Source organism: Ranitomeya imitator, chromosome 9 (assembly GCF_032444005.1).
Source record: "Ranitomeya imitator isolate aRanImi1 chromosome 9, aRanImi1.pri, whole genome shotgun sequence".
NCBI lineage: Eukaryota > Metazoa > Chordata > Amphibia > Anura > Dendrobatidae > Ranitomeya > Ranitomeya imitator.
This window is the reverse complement of record NC_091290.1, coordinates 53126811-53148470: the sequence shown is the minus strand read 5'-3', so window position 1 is coordinate 53148470 and position 21660 is coordinate 53126811. Positions and strand designations below refer to the sequence as shown.

At 42.8% G+C, this 21660-nt stretch overlaps 1 protein-coding gene across 2 annotated transcripts in view; it reads left to right on the top strand.

The window, feature by feature from the left end:
- SYT8 (synaptotagmin 8) overlaps positions 1 to 20211 on the top strand; it is a 62692-nt gene extending 42481 nt beyond the window's left edge. Inside the window, exons 4-9 of one of the 2 annotated variants that reach the window (XM_069740527.1) lie at positions 7404 to 7499; positions 8642 to 8809; positions 11770 to 11937; positions 15243 to 15360; positions 19164 to 19297; positions 19654 to 20211. In XM_069740527.1, coding sequence (XP_069596628.1) covers positions 7404 to 7499; positions 8642 to 8809; positions 11770 to 11937; positions 15243 to 15360; positions 19164 to 19297; positions 19654 to 19887 — 918 coding nt within the window. In that variant the 3' untranslated portion in view covers positions 19888 to 20211. The remainder of the gene's footprint in view (positions 1 to 7403; positions 7500 to 8641; positions 8810 to 11769; positions 11938 to 15242; positions 15361 to 19163; positions 19298 to 19653) is intronic. The other variant, XM_069740528.1, reaches the window with a different exon arrangement.
- The last annotated feature ends 1449 nt before the right edge of the window (positions 20212 to 21660 follow it).

The following is a 21660-nucleotide window of genomic DNA, read 5'->3' as shown; positions in this document are numbered from 1 at the left end:
CCCGTGTGCCCAAACAGGGGTTTACCCCAACGTATGGGGTATCAGTGTACTCAGGACAAATAGGACAACAACTTTTGGGGTCCAATTTCTCCTGTTACCCTTGGGAAAATACAAAACTGGGGGCTAAAAAATAATTTTTGTGGGAAAAAAAAAGATTTTTTATTTTCACGGCTCTGCGTTATAAACTGTAGTGAAACACTTGGGGGTTCAAAGTTCTCACAACACATCTAGATAAGTTCCATGGGGGGTCTAGTTTCCAATATGGGGTCACTTGTGGGGGATTTCTACTGTTTAGGTACATTAGGGGTTCTGCAAACGCAATGTGACGCCTGCAGACCATTCCATCTAAGTCTGCATTCCAAATGGCACTCCTTCCCTTCCGAGCCCTCCCATGCGCCCAAACGGTGGTTCCCCCCAACATATGGGGTATCAGCGTACTCAGGACAAATTGGACAACAACTTTTGGGGTCAAATTTCTCCTCTTACCCTCGGGAAAATACAAAACTGGGGGCTAAAAAATAATTTTTGGGGGAAAGATTTTTTTTTTAATTTTCACGGCTCTGCGTTACAAACTGTAGTGAAACACTTGGGGGTTCAAAGCTCTCACAACACATCTAGATGAGTTCCTTAGGGGGTCTAGTTTCCAAAATGGTGTCACTTGTGGGGGGTTTCTACTGTTTCGGTACATTAGGGGCTCTGCAAATGCAATGTGACACCTGCAGACCATTCCATCTAAGTCTGCATTCCAAATGGAGCTCCTTCCCTTCCGAGCCCTCCCATGCGCCCAAACAGTGGTTCCCCCCCACATATGGGGTATCAGCGCACTCAGGACAAATTGGTCAACAAATTTTGGGGTCCAATTTCTCCTGTTACCCTCGGGAAAAAACAAAACTGGGGGCTAAAAAATAATTTTTGTGGGAAAAAATTTTTGTTTTATTTTTACGGCTCTCCATTATAAACTTCTGTGAAGCCCTTGGTGAGTCAAAGCGCTCACGACACATGTAGATAAGTTCCTTAGGGGGTCTACTTTCCAAAATGGTTTCACTTGTGGGGGATTTCTAATGTTTAGGTACATTAGGGGCTCTGCAAACGCAATGTGACACCTGCAGACCATTCCATCTAAGTCTGCATTCAAATGGCACTCCTTCCCTTCCGAACCCTCCCATGCGCCCAAACAGTGGTTCCCCCCACATATGGTGTATCATCGCACTCAGGACAAATTGGGCAACAAATTTTGGGGTCCACTTTCTCCTGTTACCTTCGGGAAAATACAAAACTGGGGGCTAAAAAAATAATTTTTGTGGGAAAAATTTTTTGTTTTATTTTTACGGCTCTGCATTATAAACTTCTGTGAAGCACTTGGTGGGTCAAAGTGCTCACCACACCTCTAGATAAGTTCCTTAGGGGGTCTACTTTCCAAAATGGTGTCACTTGTGGGGGGTTTCAATGTTTAGGCACATCAGTGGCTCTCCAAACGCAACATGGCGTCCCATCTCAATTCCTGTCAATTTTGCATTGAAAAGTCAAACGGCGCTCCTTTCCTTCCGAGCTCTCCCATCCGCCCAAACAGTGGTTTACCCACACATATGGTGTATCAGCGTACTCAGGACAAATTGTACAACAACTTTTGGGGTCCAATTTTTTCTCTTACCCTCGGGAAAATAAAAATTGGGGGCAAAAAGATAATTTTTGTGAAAAAATATGATTTTTTATTTTTTCGGTTCTACATTATAAACTTCTGTGAAGCACTTGGTGGGTCAAAGTGCTCACCACACCTCTAGATAAGTTCCTTAGGGGGTCTACTTTCCAAAATGGTGTCACTTGTGGGGGTTTCAATGTTTAGGCACATCAGGGGCTCTCCAAACGCAACATGGCGTCCCATCTCAATTCCTGTCAATTTTGCATTGAAAAGTCAAATGGCGCTCCTTCCCTTCCGAGCTCTCCCATCCGCCCAAACAGTGGCTTACCCCCACATATGGGGTATCAGCGTACTCAGGACAAATTGTACAACAACTTTTGGGGTCCAATTTCTTCTCTTACCCTTGGGAAAATAAAAAATTGGGGGCGGAAAGTTAAGTTTTGTGAAAAAATATGATTTTTTATTTTTCTGGTTCTACATGATAAACTTCTGTGAAGCACTTGGTGGGTCAAAGTGCTCACCACACCTCTAGATAAGTTCCTTAGGGGGTCTACTTTCCAAAATGGTGTTATTTGTGGGGGGTTTCAATGTTTAGGCACATCAGGGGCTCTCCAAACGAAACATGGCGTCCCATCTCAATTCCAGTCAATTTTGCATTGAAAAGTCAAATGGCGCTCCTTCGCTTCCGAGCTCTGCCATGCGCCCAAACAGTGGTTTACCCCCACATGTGGGGTATTGGCGTACTCAGGACAAATTGTACAACAATGTTTGGGGTCCATTTTCTCCTGTTACCCTTGGTAAAATAAAACAAATTGGAGCTGAATTAAATTTTTTGTGAAAAAAAGTTAAATGTTCATTTTTATTTAAACATTCAAAAAGTTCCTGTGAAGCACCAGAAGGGTTAATAAACTTCTTGAATATGGTTTTGAGCACCTTGAGGGGTGTAGTTTTTAGAATGGTGTCACACTTGGGTATTTTCTATCATATAGACCCCTCAAAATGACTTCAAATGAGATGTGGTCCCTAAAAAAAATGGTGTTGTAGAAATGAGAAATTGCTGGTCAACTTTTAACCCTTATAACTCCCTAACAAAAAAAAATTTTGGTTCCAAAATTGTGCTGATGTAAAGTAGATATGTGGGAAATGTTACTTATTAAGTATTTTGTGTGACATATCTCTGTGATTTAATTGCATAAAAATTCAAAGTTGGAAAATTGCGAAATTTTCACCAAATTTCCGTTTTTTTCACAAATAAACGCAGGTACTATCAAAGAATTTTTACCATTGTCATGAAGTACAATATGTCACGAGAAAACAATGTCAGAATCACCGGGATCCGTTGAAGCGTTCCAGAGTTATAACCTCACAAAGGGACAGTGGTCAGAATTGTAAAAATTGGCCCGGTCATTAACGTGCAAACCACCCTTGGGGGTAAAGGGGTTAAGGAACTGAAAATGCTCATTTGTGGAATTTGTAGCATTAGGAGGTCACATTCACTGAACAAAACAGCTATTTAACTCCAAAACCTCCTAACAGGCCAAGTTACATGTTAAAGGGAACCTGTCACCCCCGTTTTTTGAGATTGAGCTATTAATACTGTTAAATAGGGCCTGCGCTGTGTGTTACTATAGTGTATGTAGTGTACCCCGATTCCCCACCTATGCTGAGAAATAACTTACCAAAGTCGCCGTTTTCGCCTGTCAATCAGGCTGGTCAGGTCGGGAGGGCGTGGTGACATCGCTGGTTCTTCCTCAGCTTTACGTTGGTGGCGTAGTGGTGAACAAGCAGCGCGCGATCTGCGCTGTAATCCCTTGCATCGGTGGGGGCGGCCATCTTCCTGGGGCCGCGCGTGCGAGGATCGAGTGCTCTGCTGCACGGGGCTTCAGGAAAATGGCCGCGGGATGCCGCGCGTGCGCATTAGAGATCGCGGCGGCCATTTTCCCAAAGCCGAGTTTGCATCTCGAGTTTGGGAAAATGGCCACCGCGATCTCTAATGCGCACGCGCGGCATCGTGCGGCCATTTTCCTGAAGCCCCGTGCAGCAGAGCACTCGATCTGCGCACGCGCGGCCCCAGGAAGATGGCCGCCCCCACCGATGCAAGGGATTACAGCGCAGATCGCGCGCTGCTTGTTCACCACTACGCCACTACGCCACCAACGTAAAGCTGAGGAAGAACCAGCGATGTCACCACGCCCTCCCGACCTGACCAGCCTGATTGACAGGCGAAAACGGCGACTTTGGTAAGTTATTTCTCAGCATAGGTTTGGAATCGGGGTACACTACATACACTATAGGAACACACAGCGCAGGCCCTATTTAACAGTATTTATAGCTCAATCTCAAAAAACGGGGTGACAGGTTCCCTTTAACATAGGAACCCTTCTTTGATATCACCTTCACAATTCTTGCATCCATTGAACTTGTGAGTTTTTGGAGAGTTACTGCTTGTATTTCTTCCCTCCCAGAGCTGCTGTTTTGATGTGAACTGCCTCCCACCCTCATAGATCTTTTGCTTGATGATACTCCAAAGGTTCTCTATAGGGTTGAGGTCAGGTGAAGATGGTGGCCACACCATGAGTTTATCTCCTTTTATGCCCATAGCAGCCAATGACTCAGAGGTATACTTTGCAGCATGAGATGGGGCATTGTCAGCATGAAGATGATTTTGCTCCTGAAGGCACGTTTCTGCTTTTTATACCATGGAAAAAAGTTGTCAGAAACTCTATATACTTTGCAGAGGTCATTTTCTCGCATTCAGGAACCTTAACCCCTTACCGACATCGGACGTACTATACCGTCCGATGTCGGCTCCCCTGCTTTGATGCAGGGCTCCGCGGTGAGCCCGCACCAAAGCCGGGACATGTCAGCTGTTTTGAACAGCTGACGTGTGCCCATAATAGGCGCGGGCAGAATCGCAATCTGCCCGCACCTATTAACTAGTTAAATGCCGCTGTCAAACGCAGACAGCGGCATTTAACTACTGCTTCCGGCCGGGTGGCCGGAAATGACGTCATCGCCGACCCCCGTCACATGATCGGGGGTCGGCGATGCATCTCCATTGTAACCATAGAAGTCCTTGAGACCTCTATGGTTACTGATCGCCGGTGGCTGTGAGCGCCCCCCTGTGGTCGGCGCTCACAGCACACCTCCATTTCTGCTACATAGCAGCGATCAGCAGATCGCTGCTATGTAGCAGAGGCGATCGAGTTGTGCCTGCTTCTAGCCTCCCATGGAGGCTATTGAAGCATGGCACAAGTAAAAAAAAAAAAAGTTTAAAAAAATGTTAAAAAAATAAAAAAAATATAAAAGTTTAAATCACCCCCCTTACGCCCCAATCAAAATAAATCAATAAAAAAAATATAAAATCTACGCATATTTGGTATCGCCGCGCTCAGAATCGCCCGATCTATCAACTAAAAAAAAGCATTAACCTGATCGCTAAATAACATAGCGGGAAAAAAATTCGAAACGCCAGAATTACGTTTTTTTGGTCGCCGTGACATTGCATTTAAATGCAATAACGGGCGATCAAAAGAACGTATCTGCACCGAAATGCTATCATTAAAAACGTCATCTCGGCACGCAAAAAATAAGCCCTCAACCGACCCCAGATCATGAAAAATGGAGACGCTACGGGTATCGGAAAATGACGCAAATTTTTTTTTTTTTTTTAGCAAAGTTTGGAATTTTTTTTCACCACTTAGGTAAAAAAAAACCTAGTCATGTTAGGTGTCTATGAACTCGTACTGACCTGGAGAATCATAATGTCAGGTCAGTTTTAGCATTTAGTGAACCTAGCAAAAAAGCCAAACAAATAACAAGTGTGGGACTGCACTTTTTTTGCAATTTCACCGCACTTGGAATTTTTTTCCCGTTTTCTAGTACACGACATGGTAAAACCAATGAATGATGTTGTTCAAAAGTACAACTCGTCCCGCAAAAAATAAGCCCTCACATGGCCAAATTGACGGAAAAATAAAAAAGTTATGGCTCTGGGAAGGAGGGGAGTGAAAAACGAACACGGAAAAACGAAAAATCCCACGGTCATGAAGGGGTTAAAGGGCCCTACCAACTGTTTCCCCATGATTCCGGCCCAAAACATGACTCCTCCACCTCCTTGCTGACATCACGGCCTTGTTGGGACATGGTGGCCATCCACCAACATCACTACTCCATCTGGACCATCCAGGGTTGCTCGACACTCATCAGTAAACAAGACTGTTTGGAAATTAGTCGTCATGTATGTCTGGGCCCACTACAACTGTTTCTGCTTGTGAACACTGTTTAGAGGTGGCTGAATATCAGGTTTATGCACCACAGCAAGCCTTTAAAGGATCCTACACCTTGAAGTTCGAGGGACTCCAGAGGCACCAGCAGCTTCAATTAACTGTTTGCTGCTTTGTAATGGTATTTTGGCAGCTGCTCTCTTAATCCAATGAATTTGTCTGGCAGAAACCTTCCTCATTATGCCTTTATCTGCATGAACTCTGTCTGTGCTCTGTTTCAGTCACAAATCTCTTCACAGTATGATGATCATTCTTAAGTTTTCATGAAATATCTAATGTTTTCATCCCTTGACCAAGGCATTGCACTATTTAACGCTTTTCAGCAGCAGAGAGATCCTTTTTATTTCCCATATTGCTTGAAATGTGTGGCCTGCTTAATAATGTGGATCATCATTTTTAAGTAGTTTTCCTTTAATTAGAATCACCTGGAAAACTAATTATCACATGGGTTTAAGATTGATTTCAGTGATCCATTGAGCCCTGAGACACAATACCATCCATGAGTTTATTTGAAAAACAAAACAGTTAAATCTTTATGACACGTAAATCCAATTTGCATAATTATTTGGAACATGGTGTACAGCACAGGTTAATGGCGGGTCCAGCAAATATAGAGGATGAAATTGACTCATAATAAGAGTGGCACAATAATAGGAATGAACAATAGAGGCACATACAATCATGCATCGGTCAAAATATCTGATCCAATACCTGTGGCCATGATGCAAGGGGTATGTGTACTGCTGACTCGCACCTTGACGCGCGTTTCACCACATCTGCAATTTTGTCGGAAGGTAGACATCTGGCAACTGTAATGGAAAATCTAAAAACATTATTTATTAGTAACTATTCAAATATCAAAAGGTAAAAAAAATAAAACAAGCACACTAGGCTTAAGTGTTTTGAGCACTAGGGCTCTTAATCATTAATTGATCATAATTAATCATAATTATTTACAAACCTTAAGACTCGAAACGCATAGGCCTAGTGTGCTTGTTTTAATTTTTGCCCTTTTGACATTTGAATAGTTATTAATAATCTTTTTATAGTCCTTTCCATCGGATCTTGCATAGATTTCCTGGGTATTCTTTGATAGAGTTGTCGTGACACACTTTTGCTGATCTGAGAAGGTAAAATTGCAGGGTAAGAGGTCTCAGCAACCTGAACCAATGAGCCTCCAGAACTACTTACTTTTCTTAGTTGCTTTCATGATTTTTTTCGCCACCAAATAATATTGCAATTTTAATTTGCTAGACTGGAATTTTCTAAATTTTTTAGAATAGACTGATATCCTTTTCATAACATCAGTACATTTTTTGGGGGAAAGGGCTGTGGAATATGTTGACGCTATATCAATATAAATATTATTATTAGTTTATATTAATCTAATGTCATTTTACCACATAAAGTTATAAAATGCATTTTGATAAAAAAAAAGAAGGTTACATATTATCATATATTATATTGTCATCTTCTAGGTACAGCCAGATATAGAAGGACTGCACAAATCACAGGAAAATGCCTACCGTGGGCGACTGCAATATTCGGTGGAGTATAACTTTCAGAGTGAGGAGGTATTGAATTTGATATTTAATACAAATGCATCAAATTAGGTAAAATGGGGATAGGATTTGCAGTACGCATTCTCGCAAAAAAACAATCCATCTCTCTCCTGCAGACTAACAAGAAGGGATCAGTGAGGATCGGGTAGCCAGCATGTGCATTTTCAGGGGCTGTTGATTGTGTCGATTCCAATTTGAATTTCATATCATTTCATTTAAAGGGATCTGTGGTATCAAAAAGTATCTTTATTGCCATATTAATAGGGATTTTTTTTAATATTGGAATTTACGTGGTGGTCTCTGTTGCTATTGTCAAAATCTAAAAGAACTCAAACTTCTGCAGGTTTTTTCTCCAAGCTTAAAGTGGTGGTCTGAAACTCACATTTATTTTAACCCTAAATCTCTATGTATTTAATTTAATAATCTAATCTCTTTTCTAATGTAAGTTAATTAACAAAGTATCTACTGTTCCCTCTGGCTGCTTTATTTTTACTTTTTTACATACTTCCTGATTGATGACGCTTCGTTTGAGAACCCCCAATGCATCCTGGGATACTGAAAAGTGGAGTTATTAAGAGGCTGTGGTCACTCCTGCAGCCTCTGACCCTACCCTGAAATGAAGTGTCATCAGTGACATCCGTTTCAGAGACTGCTCTACTGAGCATGCGTCAGTTTTCATTTCTGGTGTATGCTCAATAGGATCTTATTGCTGTGCAATATTCCGGTTACTGTACAGTGACAGTGCGCTCCTTCACCGGCTCTGATGAAAAGTGCCAAGCCAGCAAGAAAGTGCACTCTCAGTGTGCATTGTAAGGAGAAAACCCGGTGAGCAGAGACAAGCCTTGCTCCTGCAAGTGATGTCACTATGGGGGGCAGGGCTGGTCTCTGCTTTTCCTGCTTGCTGGGTTCTCTCCTTACAATGTGCACTGACAGTGCACTCTCTTGCTGGCTCATCACTTCTTATCAGACGTTCTCACTGTTTACAGTGATCCAGACACGCAAGTATCGTAAGCAGATAGTGCTGATTTCTATGACACGCTGATTTGGATCTGGAGACGGGTAGTGCTCATCAGATTGGATCTGAATGGACATCCCAAAATGAGCATTTCCAGGAGTAATGGGCAGGTGTCTTTACATGGTGCTTTCCATTTCAGATAACTGTGGCGGTGAAACAAGCTGCTAGTTTGAAGGCCATGGACAGCGGAGGAACATCAGATCCATATGTCATAGTCTACCTCACCAATGATACCCGCAAGAAACATGAGACCAAGGTGCATCGCAAGACGCTAAGCCCAGTTTTTAACGAATCCTTCACATTCAAGGTATGCTAACTTAAAACATAGGACAATGCCATATTTTTTCTACAAAATGTAACAATTCAGTTATTCTGTAAAATCACTAAACAACATTAAAAAATAACTAATAACCCATCCCTTGTAGATTGTGAGCCCTCGCGGGCAGGGTCCGCTCTCCTCCTGTACCAGTTATGACTTGTATTGTTTAAGATTATTGTACTTGTTTATATTATGTATATCCCTCCTCACATGTAAAGCGCCATGGAATAAATGGCGCTATAATAATAAATAATAATAATAATAACTAAGTTACACCTCCGTGAAGAGGCAGTCTAGTTACCAAGGTAGCCAACAATTTAAAAACCTGGAAAGATATAACATTTTATTCATTTTCTTATATAATGGATACATAAAAAGTATAATGATGTCAGAAGGCACATTCTGATATCAAATATATACATTTAAAAGAGAACAATGGTATACAGTGGGGAAAAGAAGTGTTTGATACACTGCTGATTTTGCAAGTTTTTCAACTTACAAAGAATGGAGAGGTTGGTAATTTTTATCGTAGGTACACTTCACTGTGAGAGACAGAATCTTAAAAAAAAAATCCAGAAAATCACATTGTATGATTTTTACATAATTTGCATTTTATTGCATGAAATAAGTATTTGATACAATAGGAAATCAAAACTTAATATTTGGTACAGAAACCTTTGTTTCCAATTACTGAGGTCAGATGTTTCCTGTAGTTCTTGACCAAGTTTGCACACACTGCAGCAGGGATTTTGGGCCACTCCTTTATACAGATCTTCTCCGGGTCATTTCGGTTTCTGGGTTGTATCTGGGCAACATTAAGTTTCAGCTCCCTCCAAAAATTTTCAATTGGGTTCAGGTCTGAAAACTGGCTAGGCCACTCCAGGACCTTGAAATGCTTCTTACGGAGCCACTCCTTAGTATCCCTGGCTGTGTGTTTCATATCATTCTTATGCTGGAAGACCCAGCCAAGACCCATCTTCAATCCTCTTACTTAGGGAAAGAGCTTGTTGGCCAAATTCTCACTAAAGATGATACCACCCAACCTCCCTTCGATATGGTGCAGTCGTCCTGTCCCCTTTGCAGAAAATTACCCCCAAAGTATGATGCTTCACGGTTGGGACTGTGTTCTTGGGGTTGAACTCATCCTTCGTCTTCCACCAAACACAACGAGTAGAGTTGATACCAAAAAGTTTTATTTTAGTCTCATCTGACCCCATGGCCTTTTTCCACGCATCCTTTCGCATGCTTCCAATGATTATTGAGATGGTAATTCACGAACTTCAAACGGGTCTGGACATGTGCTTGCATGAGCACGGGGACCTTGTGTACCCTGCAGGATTAGTGTGTTACTAATGGTAATGTATGAGACCGTGGTCCCAACACTCTTCAAGTCATTGACCAGGTCCTCCTGTGTAGTTCTGAGCTGATTCCTGACCTTTCTCAGACTCATCCTTACCCCATGAGGCGGGATCTTGAATGGAGAAAGGCTGACAGTCATCTTGGGTTTCTTCCATTTTCTAATAATTGTACCAACAGTTGTTGCCTTCTCACCAAGCTGCTTGCCTATTGTCCTGTAGCCCAACCCAACCTTGTGCAGGTCTATAATTTTGCCCCTGGTGTCCTTAGAGAGCTCTTAGTCTTGGCCTTGGTGGCGAGGTTCGAGTGTGATTGAATGTGTGGACAGATGTCTTTTATAAAGGTAACAAGTTCAAACAGGGGCAATTAATACAGGTAATGAGTGCAGAGTAGGAGGGCTTCCTAAAAAAAAACCAGGTCTGTGGGAGCCAGAATTATTACTGGTTGGTAGGTGATCAAATACTTATTTTATGTAATAAAATGCAATTTAATTATGTAAAAATCATACAATGTCATTTTCTAGTTTTTATTTTTAGATTCTCTCACAGTTGAAGTGTACCTATGATAAAAATTACAGACCTCTCCATTTTTTGTAGGTGGGAAAACTTGCAAAATCGTCAGTGTATGAAACACTTATTGTCCCTATTGTACCTTGAACACAGAGTTTAGTAGTTTTGTAGATACATTCTTATTCGGCATTAATCCTGGGTTAGAGCTTGGGTTGTAATCGAGAACATTTTAGGCCTCCTTCACACATCCATGCGTCCAGTACTTGTGACATCCGATTTTTTTCATGGATACATCACGTACTCATCATAACCTTTGGTCCGTGTGACCTTTCAAAACACTCGGAGACATGTCAGTTTTTTTCCATGTGCATCAATGTTTAATATTGCAATGTATAGGAGAAGCTTTGTAATTTATTTATTTCTTTACCCATACCACAAAAACACTGATGGTAAAAACAGACACACGGATGGCACACTGATCCAAAACACTGATGACACCGGCACTGTTTTTTTGGTACATGGTTAAACAACGATGTGTGAAGAAGGCCTTATACACATTTCTGCTGGCTATAAGACGGCATAGGTTTGCGTTATAATTTTGGGCAATTTCTGGCATGAATTTAAGTCTACATCCTGCCCACTTTTCTTGCCACTGTTAAAAAGTGTTGGGAAGTGCACAAAAAGTTGCAAAAAAAATCGGGCATATGTGGTGTGCAGCATAATTTCCTACTTATTTGCATAACTGTTTTTGGCAAAAAGCGGTAAGATAAGTCCTGTATAGTGGAAGAAAAAGCAGTGGCACTCACCGGTCCTTTAAAAGACATTGGATTTTAAAGGACCTGTGAGTGCCACTACTTTTTCTTCCTATATACATGTTTGCATCTCATTTTGTGAGCACCCGATACATGCAGGCTTGATTGCTCAGTCCAAAGTTTGGTTTAAGGACAAGTTCACACACACAGGTTGAATGGTGTCGGCTTTCTCCATGTTTTTGTTTCGGTAAGATAAATCCTCATTTTCTTTTTCTGCACTCTATGCATTCTGTAGATCACACTGAGAGTGTTATTATGTTCTATACTGCAGCTTCCACAGACAGAAGTACAGGACACGGAGGCTGTGATGCAGATCTATGACTTTAATCGTTTCTCCAAGCACGATGTCATCGGTGAGGTGAGGATCCTGCTGCGGGACATGGACCTACAGCACGTCATCGAGGAGTGGAAGGAGCTGAATGATCCATCAAGTATGGAGGTGAGAGGCAATTATGTCAATGCTGGCACTACAATAAGTGCACCAAGGGCACTGTGCCTGGAGCAAAAGGCTTTCCTGCTACATAAGCGGAGAGGGGCGCAATAACCTAGAGGTCCAGGTGCATAGTAGCTACCCCAAATCGTGGAAAGGTAGCATGTCCTCTTTAGAGTCCATATGGCTCTTCTGCAGTAGGACATCTTTGGTCAGCTGATAATAAAGAGAATACAACCAGATCTAAGGCTTCTAAAACCTATCCGACACCATCTATCACAATATAAGCTGCATATATTAACCCTTTCCCTACTCTGTCAATTTTCATTTTTTTCCTTTCCCTTTTTAAATAACCAGAACTTTTTTTTTTACATTTTTTATTTTATTTTGTTACTTACATAGACATATGAGGGCTTGTGTTTTTGCTCGACAAGATGTAGTTTTCAACGACAACATTTATATTACCATATAAATGAAGGGAAAATGGCCCCAAAAAATTCCAAATGCTGTGAAATGGTGAAAAAATGCAATTATACCATTGTTGTTTGGTTTTATTTTTACCATATTCGTGGTATAGTAAAAATGACCCGGAAACAGGATTCTCAAGGTCAGTACAACTATGGAGATACCAAACATATATAGTTTCTCTACTATTTTATTGGCTGTAAAAACAAAAAAATCAGAATTTTGTAAAATAAAAAAAAATAGTGTTGCCATTTTCCAAACCCCGTACCTTTTTGATATTGACAGAACTGTGTTTGGATTGTTTCTTTCTGTGCAGAGTCAGTGTTTTTGTTCATACAATTTTGGAGTACATATGATGCTTTAATCGCTTTTTATTGCATGTATTATTATTAGTGAGGTGACCGAAAAACTTCAATTGTGGTGTTTTGATTTCATTTACCTATCGAATCAATTAATTTCATATTGTGATAGATCGGATTTTTCTGGACCCAATGATATCAAATATGTATACTTTCTTTGTTGTTTTACATTTTCTTATTCTTAACTGGAGAAAAGGAGGGTGATTCCATTTTTTTACCTCATTATTTAGTCCCCTTAGGGGACTTGAACCTGCTGTCACCTGACTGATTTTATTATATACAACAATCACGCAATATTACCGTATATAATAAAAATGATGGTCTCCTGTGGTGCCCAACCATAAGCTGGATGTCATAAAATGGATTACTTGAGAGGCACGGGGGTGTACAACCAGTCCTAGCTCTCATAAGAACCCAGTAGCTCCCTGCAATCGAGTCGCAGTGGAGACCTGTCAATCAACTAGAGCAGTGGGATGAGAAGCCGGCCGGGAAAAGCACTAGACTAGTCTCATCTCTTCCTATAGTCTCTGGCCAGCTTCGCAAAAAATGTTTCCTCTGAATGATATACAGGTCCTTCTCAAAAAATTAGCATATAGTGTTAAATTTCATTATTTACCATAATGTAATGATTACAATTAAACTTTCATATATTATAGATTCATTATCCACCAACTGAAATTTGTCAGGTCTTTTATTGTTTTAATACTGATGATTTTGGCATACAACTCCTGATAACCCAAAAAACCTGTCTCAATAAATTAGCATATCAAGAAAAGGTTCTCTAAATGACCTATTACCCTAATCTTCTGAATCAACTACTTAACTCTAAACACATGCAAAAGATACCTGAGGCTTTTATAAACTCCCTGCCTGGTTCATTACTCAAAACCCCCATCATGGGTAAGACTAGCGACCTGACAGATGTCAAGAAGGCCATCATTGACACCCTCAAGCAAGAGGGTAAGACCCAGAAAGAAATTTCTCAACAAATAGGCTGTTCCCAGAGTGCTGTATCAAGGCACCTCAATGGTAAGTCTGTTGGAAGGAAACAATGTGGCAGAAAACGCTGTACAACGAGAAGAGGAGACTGGACCCTGAGGAAGATTGTGGAGAAGGACCGATTCCAGACCTTGGGGAACCTGAGGAAGCAGTGGACTGAGTCTGGTGTGGAAACATCCAGAGCCACCGTGCACAGGCGTGTGCAGGAAATGGGCTACAGGTGCCGCATTCCCCAGGTAAAGCCACTTTTGAACCATAAACAGCGGCAGAGGCGCCTGACCTGGGCTACAGAGAAGCAGCACTGGACTGTTGCTAAGTGGTCCCAAGTACTTTTTTCTGATGAAAGCAAATTTTGCATGTCATTCGGAAATCAAGGTGCCAGAGTCTGGAGGAAGACTGGGGAGAAGGAAATGCCAAAATGCCTGAAGTCCAGTGTCAAGTACCCACAGTCAGTGATGGTGTGGGGTGCCATGTCAGCTGCTGGTGTTGGTCCACTGTGTTTCATCAAGGGCAGGGTCAATGCAGCTAGCTATCAGGAGATTTTGGAGCACTTCATGCTGACCTGGCACCTGCTCACAGTGCCAAAACCACTGGTAAATGGTTTACTGACCATGGTATTACTGTGCTCAATTGGCCTGCCAACTCTCCTGACCTGAACCCCATAGAGAATCTGTGGGATATTGTGAAGAGAAAGTTGAGAGACGCAAGACCCAACACTCTGGATGAGCTTAAGGCCGCTATTGAAGCATCCTGGGCCTCCATAACATCTCAGCAGTGTCACAGGCTGATTGCCTCCATGCCACGCCGCATTGAAGCAGTCATTTCTGCCAAAGGATTCCCGACCAAGTATTGAGTGCATAACTGAACATTATTATTTGTTGGTTTTTTGTTTGTTATTAAAAAACACTTTTATTTGATTGGATGGGTGAAATATGCTAATTTATTGAGACAGGTTTTTTGGGTTATCAGGAGTTGTATGCCAAAATCATCAGTATTAAAACAATAAAAGACCTGACAAATTTCAGTTGGTGAATAATGAATCTATAATATATGAAAGTTTAATTGTAATCATTACATTATGGTAAATAATGAAATTTAACACTATATGCTAATTTTTTGAGAAGGACCTGTATTAGACCTGATGACATTGGTATACTTACTATGAAAACCAATGTCAAAATGACTGTACCACCTCTCTGGTGCTACTGAAATCTCACACTGCTCAGTACAAGCTGCAGCTGACCGTCAGACTGGATGGGCGAAGATTTACTACACTTAGACTCATGAGTGCTCACAGTCTTTAGCTCGCTCGTGCTCATTTTAGTATCAGGATTATACAGCCATTTGCAAAGTATTTATACCAGTCTCCTCTGCTCTAAGAGATCTTTTTAATACGTTAACCAATTTGTGGTGTGAAATCTGGAGCCAGATCCCTTTAAGATTAGTTACAATAAAAACTTTTTAAAATTTATTACTTACATTTTTTCACAGCAAGAACGGCTTGGAGAAATCTGCTTCTCGCTAAAATACATCCCTGTGACATCAAAACTAGTTGTTGTCATCCTGGAGGCAAAGAAGCTGAAGAAGATGGACAATGATGGATTTTCAGGTAACGTGAAAATAAGAGGAGAGGGCTGTATTCACACTACTTTTATAGCTGAATCATGAAACATCCTGAAATATTCCATTGACATGGTGGAGTTGTACCACACTTACATCACCAGGCTCCTGCCCGCACTGCATGCCGTGGCTGCCGTCTCAGTGGTGCTGGCATAGATGCTGGGTGGTTCATGTGCAGAGCGCCCAGGCTTGGTCTTCGGACCAATCAGTGAGCCTTGTGTCCCTTTTCATTTTTTTTAAATGAATTTCTTGTGCCCATTATTGTGTCTTGGACTCTTGGATACTTCGGGTGCACTTTATTAACTTAAATTATCTGTACTCTGACCTGGCTGTCGTCAGACTACTCTATTGGCTTTGACCTTGGATGGGTTGACCGTCACTTGCTTTGTTGTTCTGTTCGTCTTAATGGGGTTCTAGCCCAGCCTTACCAGGACTTTATGTTTGGACTCTGATTTTACCAATATCTGTGACTGCAGACTTGTGAATAATCACAGGATTCTTGGGTACTGGCGTAGGGAAAGGGCAATCATGTGACCGATTTGCATACTTCTGACCAAATTTCGATTAGACTTGTCCAGCCTCGCTCAATTGAATTGTACTGAGCGAGGCCACACACGTCTAGTCGGCACCTGACTGCATATATGCAAATCACTTACTTGTGGTCATGTGTGGGTCGCTGCTGACACTGGAGAATACTCATAGCGTATAGTGTACATAGAGTGACTGCAGACGTGTAACCTAAGGCCGGACAACCCTTTAACTAATCATTTTCTGGTTTTGGCTCATGACTTCCAACTCCTTTGGGCTCGATCCACTATTCAGTGGCTATTCTGCAGATATAAATTGGAATCCCTGGAGCACAGTCCAGATCCTTGTATAGTGGCTACATGTGAAAACCACTACTCCAAACAAAGTGGCCTGCATGTGTCCCTCTTTTGAACTGATGGGTACCGTTATGGGGGTCTGGAGCACCCCCAAACGCAGGGCCGCGGGGTACTCGGTCTGGGGTTGTCACGTGGCTAGACCCGGTCCGTGACCCTACTAAGGGGCGTCCAATGAAAGGTGGTGGTGCAAGGTGCGAGGAATAACGAGGACGTAGGGTTGCAGTCTCTAACTTTTTACTGAAGGCTTCGGGGTCCGCAATCCAGAGCACTGCTAACAGGGCTGGCTGAGACCGGCCGGTCCGAAGGCACATCCAGAGTTCCCTTTGCAGGTGGGAATCAGTGTCTACCTTCTAGCTCCTGTGTGTTGTAGTCCTTCCCTGCTGAGCACCATGGGATAGTCCTCACAACTGTTGTACCTGCTCTTTCCCTCTCCGTCCCCCAGATTATATGGCTAGGACGCACCCGTATGACAGGTAGGCCTGGAGTTATTCTGGGACCCTAGAGACGCCCCTCTCCCACGATTGCCTCCTATGTCCGTTTAGGTGGTTTAAGTCAGACAGCCAACCTGTAATTAACTGTCCTGCCGCTGTTTGAAGTAATGCGTGGAGTCTGTTACTTCCTTGGTGCTCCGGCTACCGGCTACGCGCCTCAGAAGGATGTTGCCACAGTCTTAGGCATTCTCTAGCGTTCCTTACTACCTAGGCATAAGCAGCCAGCGCTCTTCACGCAGGCGCTGCCTCCCCCTATCAGCGGTACAGAATACTGGCGTCCCTAGCAACCAGGGCACCAGTACATTACATGTCACTTCTGGTGGGAGGAACCTTTCGGCCCTGAGTATCCACATGGAGATATAAACGCCACCATTACGGACATAGGCACACACAGCATAAGCAGGGCGCGGGAGCGCAGCTTTCCCTGACGGACATTAAAGGTAATACCGGTGCCATGCACCTATATGGGCCTATAACTCGGGGACTATTACCGGTTTTGGACACACTACATACCGCTTTCTCATAAATTTACAGGTTCAACCAATGGGACATATTCCCCATACATATACAGTGTACCACGTTTCTAGGTAATGGATTATATATTTTTTTCCCTTTCCCTCCTGACCATTACAAATAGCTCTTTCTAATTGCCACACTGTTCCCCACAGCAAACGAACTGAATACGTTTATTCCTTCCTCTTGACTGTGCTTACTCATCACTTTATAGAAGGTAACCTCGTATTGCTCTCTCCTCACTCATGTGTGATTTTTGGTGATTTATACGGACACGTCTTGGAACGGTGTTATTTCCCTATCTTTTGAATTTGGACTTCGGGGCTATTATTATTTGTTTTTTTTATTTGTTGTGTACCTGTTATCATTAATATGTTGTTATTTTTTTGTAAACTGCATATTTGTATATAGATGGTATGTTTTTCTTTCTTTTTCCACAGCGATATATGATTAAGGACTCGGAGGGTCCGAAACGTCATTTGATTTGTTCACATCACTCTATAATTTGCGTTTGTACAGTGATGACACGTTATTTGTATACACAATAAATTGTTCATATTTGGCACGATATTACACTTGTGAGTGTGGTATATTTCTGAGCTATTGCCACAGTCTTAGGCTCCTTTCACACTAGCGTCGGAATCTCCCCGTCGCAATGCATCGGGGAGATATTCCGACGCTAGCGTTTGCTGCATTGCACAATGGAGGCAGCGGATGCATTTTTCCGGCACATCCGCTGCCCCATTGTAAGGTGCTGGGAGGTGGGGGCGGAGTTCCGGCCGCGCATGTGCGGTCGGAAAAAGCGGTCCGTCGGGAGAAAAAAACGTTACATGTAGGGTTTTTTTCTCCCGATGGTCCGCCAAAGCACGACGCATTCGTTGCAAGACGGATGCGAAGTGTGCCAATCCGTCGCAAATGCGTCGTCAATAGAAGTCTATGGGGAAAAACGCATCCTGCAAGCACTTTTGCAGGATGCGTTTTTTCTGCAAAACGACGCATTGTGACGGATTTAAAAAAACGCTAGTGTGAAAGTAGCCTTAGGGACACGACTCTTTCTGGTTCTATCTCCTTCGTACTATGATCCCGCTTCTCACTTCTCCACAATATAGTTCGCTTTGTGTCCTTCCTTGAGATGCCGCCGCTAGGTAGTGCAGGCGCGGCTCCGTCACAATCTGTCCTTTCTGCTAGGTACCTGCCAGGTTCCCACTTCTGACAGGTCCTCCCTGGAGCTCTCCCAGGCTGCGTTCTCCCTAACTTCCTGTCCAACCCCCAGTTTTACCAGAGTGTGCGGAGTGGCCTAATACATAGAGCCTTTTGCTCCCCCTGGTGGCCGGAGTGTGAAGTGTAATGTGTGACTGTGATACCTGGTCAGGTTAACTCCTTTAGTGCAATCAGACATAAGATCACTCCCCTTAGTGGCAGAGCGACAATACTGCAACGACCAGGACTCTGGGGCACTGCAGGTCCATTAACATATTCTTATTTTTTTGTGTGTTTTAATAAGAAATTAACCAAATATTAGAGTCTGGCAAATTAACAGGTCACTGGTAAAATGTACATGTGGGTACACCGTGGCAGTCAGACAAGGGTCCTACAAACTTCCTTGCCTGACACTCAGGCAGTCAACATTAATGGCATTTCTTGCACTTACAAGACCCTCATGATCTCATGATGTTGCGTGAGGTCTTGAAAACGCCAAAGGCATCTAGGATGTCATCATTTGAGTTCTGTCCGAAGAATTGTACAGAACCTTGGCTGGCGGCCATGGAGTACAATCATGCACACCAGACCAGGGTCCTGTGAAGCTTTATGTTCATCTCTACTTAATAAAAATATATAAAATTCTAAAAATGATTTTTTTTATGTAATACTACAATCAAATTAATATCTCTTCATCCGTTTAGACCCATATGTGAAGGTGCAACTTGCTCTGAATATGAAGAAGTGGAAGCGTAAGAAGACGGGAGTGAAGAAGAACACTCTGAACCCATACTTTAATGAGGAATTTACCTTTGATGTTACTCTGGAGCAAATCCAGGTCAGATTTCTAACTAACATTTAGTTCTTGACTATTCTTTGATTTATTTGCACAACACTTAGGTCACACAACCGTATTTTCTGTCATCAGAGAGAATCGGTCTGATTATGCTAATCACACTCTGATCAGAATTTGATCACAGGGTGAATCGATGTTCTCAGATGAGGAAATAATGGAAAAAAAAGTCTCCATCTTCTCCATTCTGTTTTGTCAGATCGCACTTGGACCAAAATTATAGTTGTCTGCAATCAAAATGGATCATAAATGAAAACAGGGGACTTAGAAACTAACTCCAATCAGGGACAATTACTAGACCACACATATAACTCTTTTTCTCTCTTCTTTCTGTCTTTCAGAATGTGGACCTCATCATCTCGGTGTGGGACCACGATAAAGTGAATAAGAATGAACAGATCGGGAAACTGTTTCTTGGCTGTCGAGCTTCAGGAAATGCTTTAAGACACTGGTCAGACATGCTGGCACACCCACGAAGACCAGTCGCCCAGTGGCACAATCTGCAGCCAGCAGAAATTGTTGATAAGATCCTTGCCCTAAAGTCTCATTTAAAATTCCCTCGACCCAACAGATAATGGAAGTCCAACTATGAAGATTGTTAACAAAGTGGATGGACTCTTTCTGAGGTTCCTGATATCTACAAATGACTCCTATATTGGTCCTCTATGTGGATCCATGTGAATCCATCAATTATATCTATTTATCCATTACATCCACCCATATAATGACTTATAAAAGGTTTACATACTTCAAGACCAAGCTGAAAAAACGCTCATACCTTCGAAATGTAATTTAGATTAAAAAAACTAGAAGATTTCAGAAAATCAGAGATTATAATTCTCCATAATACCCTAAGATACAATAAAGAGGTTGTACTGTTAAAACAGGCTATTACCATAGGACAGGTAATCATCTGTTTATTGGTAGGGTCCGATTATTGGGACCCACCTTGATTGGCAGAATAGGGAACTATTAGCCCTGTTGGATTGAAGCGGCAGGGCACATTCACAACCTGACCACTATTCATTCTCCATCGGGCTCCCGCTGCTTTTTCCAGCAACCCCATAAGGAACGAATGGAGCGGCGGGTGGGCGTCCGACCTGTCGCGCCATCTTATACCAGGGATCAAAGCTCCCTGAGTCTACAGATTTTGGGTATCTGATAACTTGTTGTAACCTGACAAACCCTTTAATTACCTTTTACAGATTCCATTACTTAAAGGGGTTCTCAACTTTGGACAATTTCTTCTTCTTAGGGCAGCCTCACACGTTCAGATAATTCCGGTACCGGAAAAATCGGTACTGGAATTATCCGTGTCCGTGTGCCCGTGTGTTTCTGTGGCACATCAGTGTGGCACATGTGTGCCGCCCATGTGCCCACTGGGTACCACACGCACCGTGCTGGGTACCACACGCACCAGCATCTGGTGCTGAAGCCGCGATTCATATCTTCCCTGCAGCAGCGTTTGCTGTAGAGAAGATATGAATATTCCTTTTTTTTTTAGTTTCTCGTGTTTAAAATAAAGCTCCATGTCCCCACCCCCTGTGCTCCCCCACCTCCCCCGCTGTTCTTAAAATACTCACCGGGCTCGATCCCTCGCTGGCTGGCGCTGCTTCCTGTCCTGGCCGCACCTTCTACTGTATGAGCGGTCACGTGGGGCAGCTCATTTACAGTAATGAATATGCGGCTCCACCCCTATGGGAGGCGGAGCCGCATATTCATGACTGTAATCGGTGGCCCCACGTGACTGCTCATACAGTAGAACGTGCGGCCAGGACAGGAAGCAGCGCCAGCCAGCGAGGGAGCGAGCCCGGTGAGTATTTTAAGAACAGCGGGGGGGCGCACAGGGGGTGGGGACATGGAGCTTTATTTTAAACACGAGAAACTAAAAAAAAAAAGGAATATTAAAACGCTGCTGCAGGGAAGATATGAATCGCGGCTTCAGCACCAGTGGGGGGGACAGCGCTTACTGTAGCGCTGTCTCCTGCACGGCACACGGACTGCACACAGACAACGTCCGTGTGCGGTACGTGTTTTACACGGACCCATTGACTTTAATGGGTCCGTGTAATCCGTGCGCTCCCACTAACACTGACATGTCTCCGTGTTTGGCACACAGAGACACGGTCCGCAAAAAATCAATGACATCTGCACAGATGCATTGATTTGAATGTGTCTACGTGTGTCAGTGGCTCCGGTACGTGAGGAAACTGTCACCTCACGTACTGGACCCACTGACGTGTGAAACTGGCCTTAAGGTTATCACATCGTGCCTCCCTTGAGATCAAGTGTAATCTGTCAGGATGCCGATCATATTTTTAATTTCTTTGCAGTTCCACCTGAAGGTG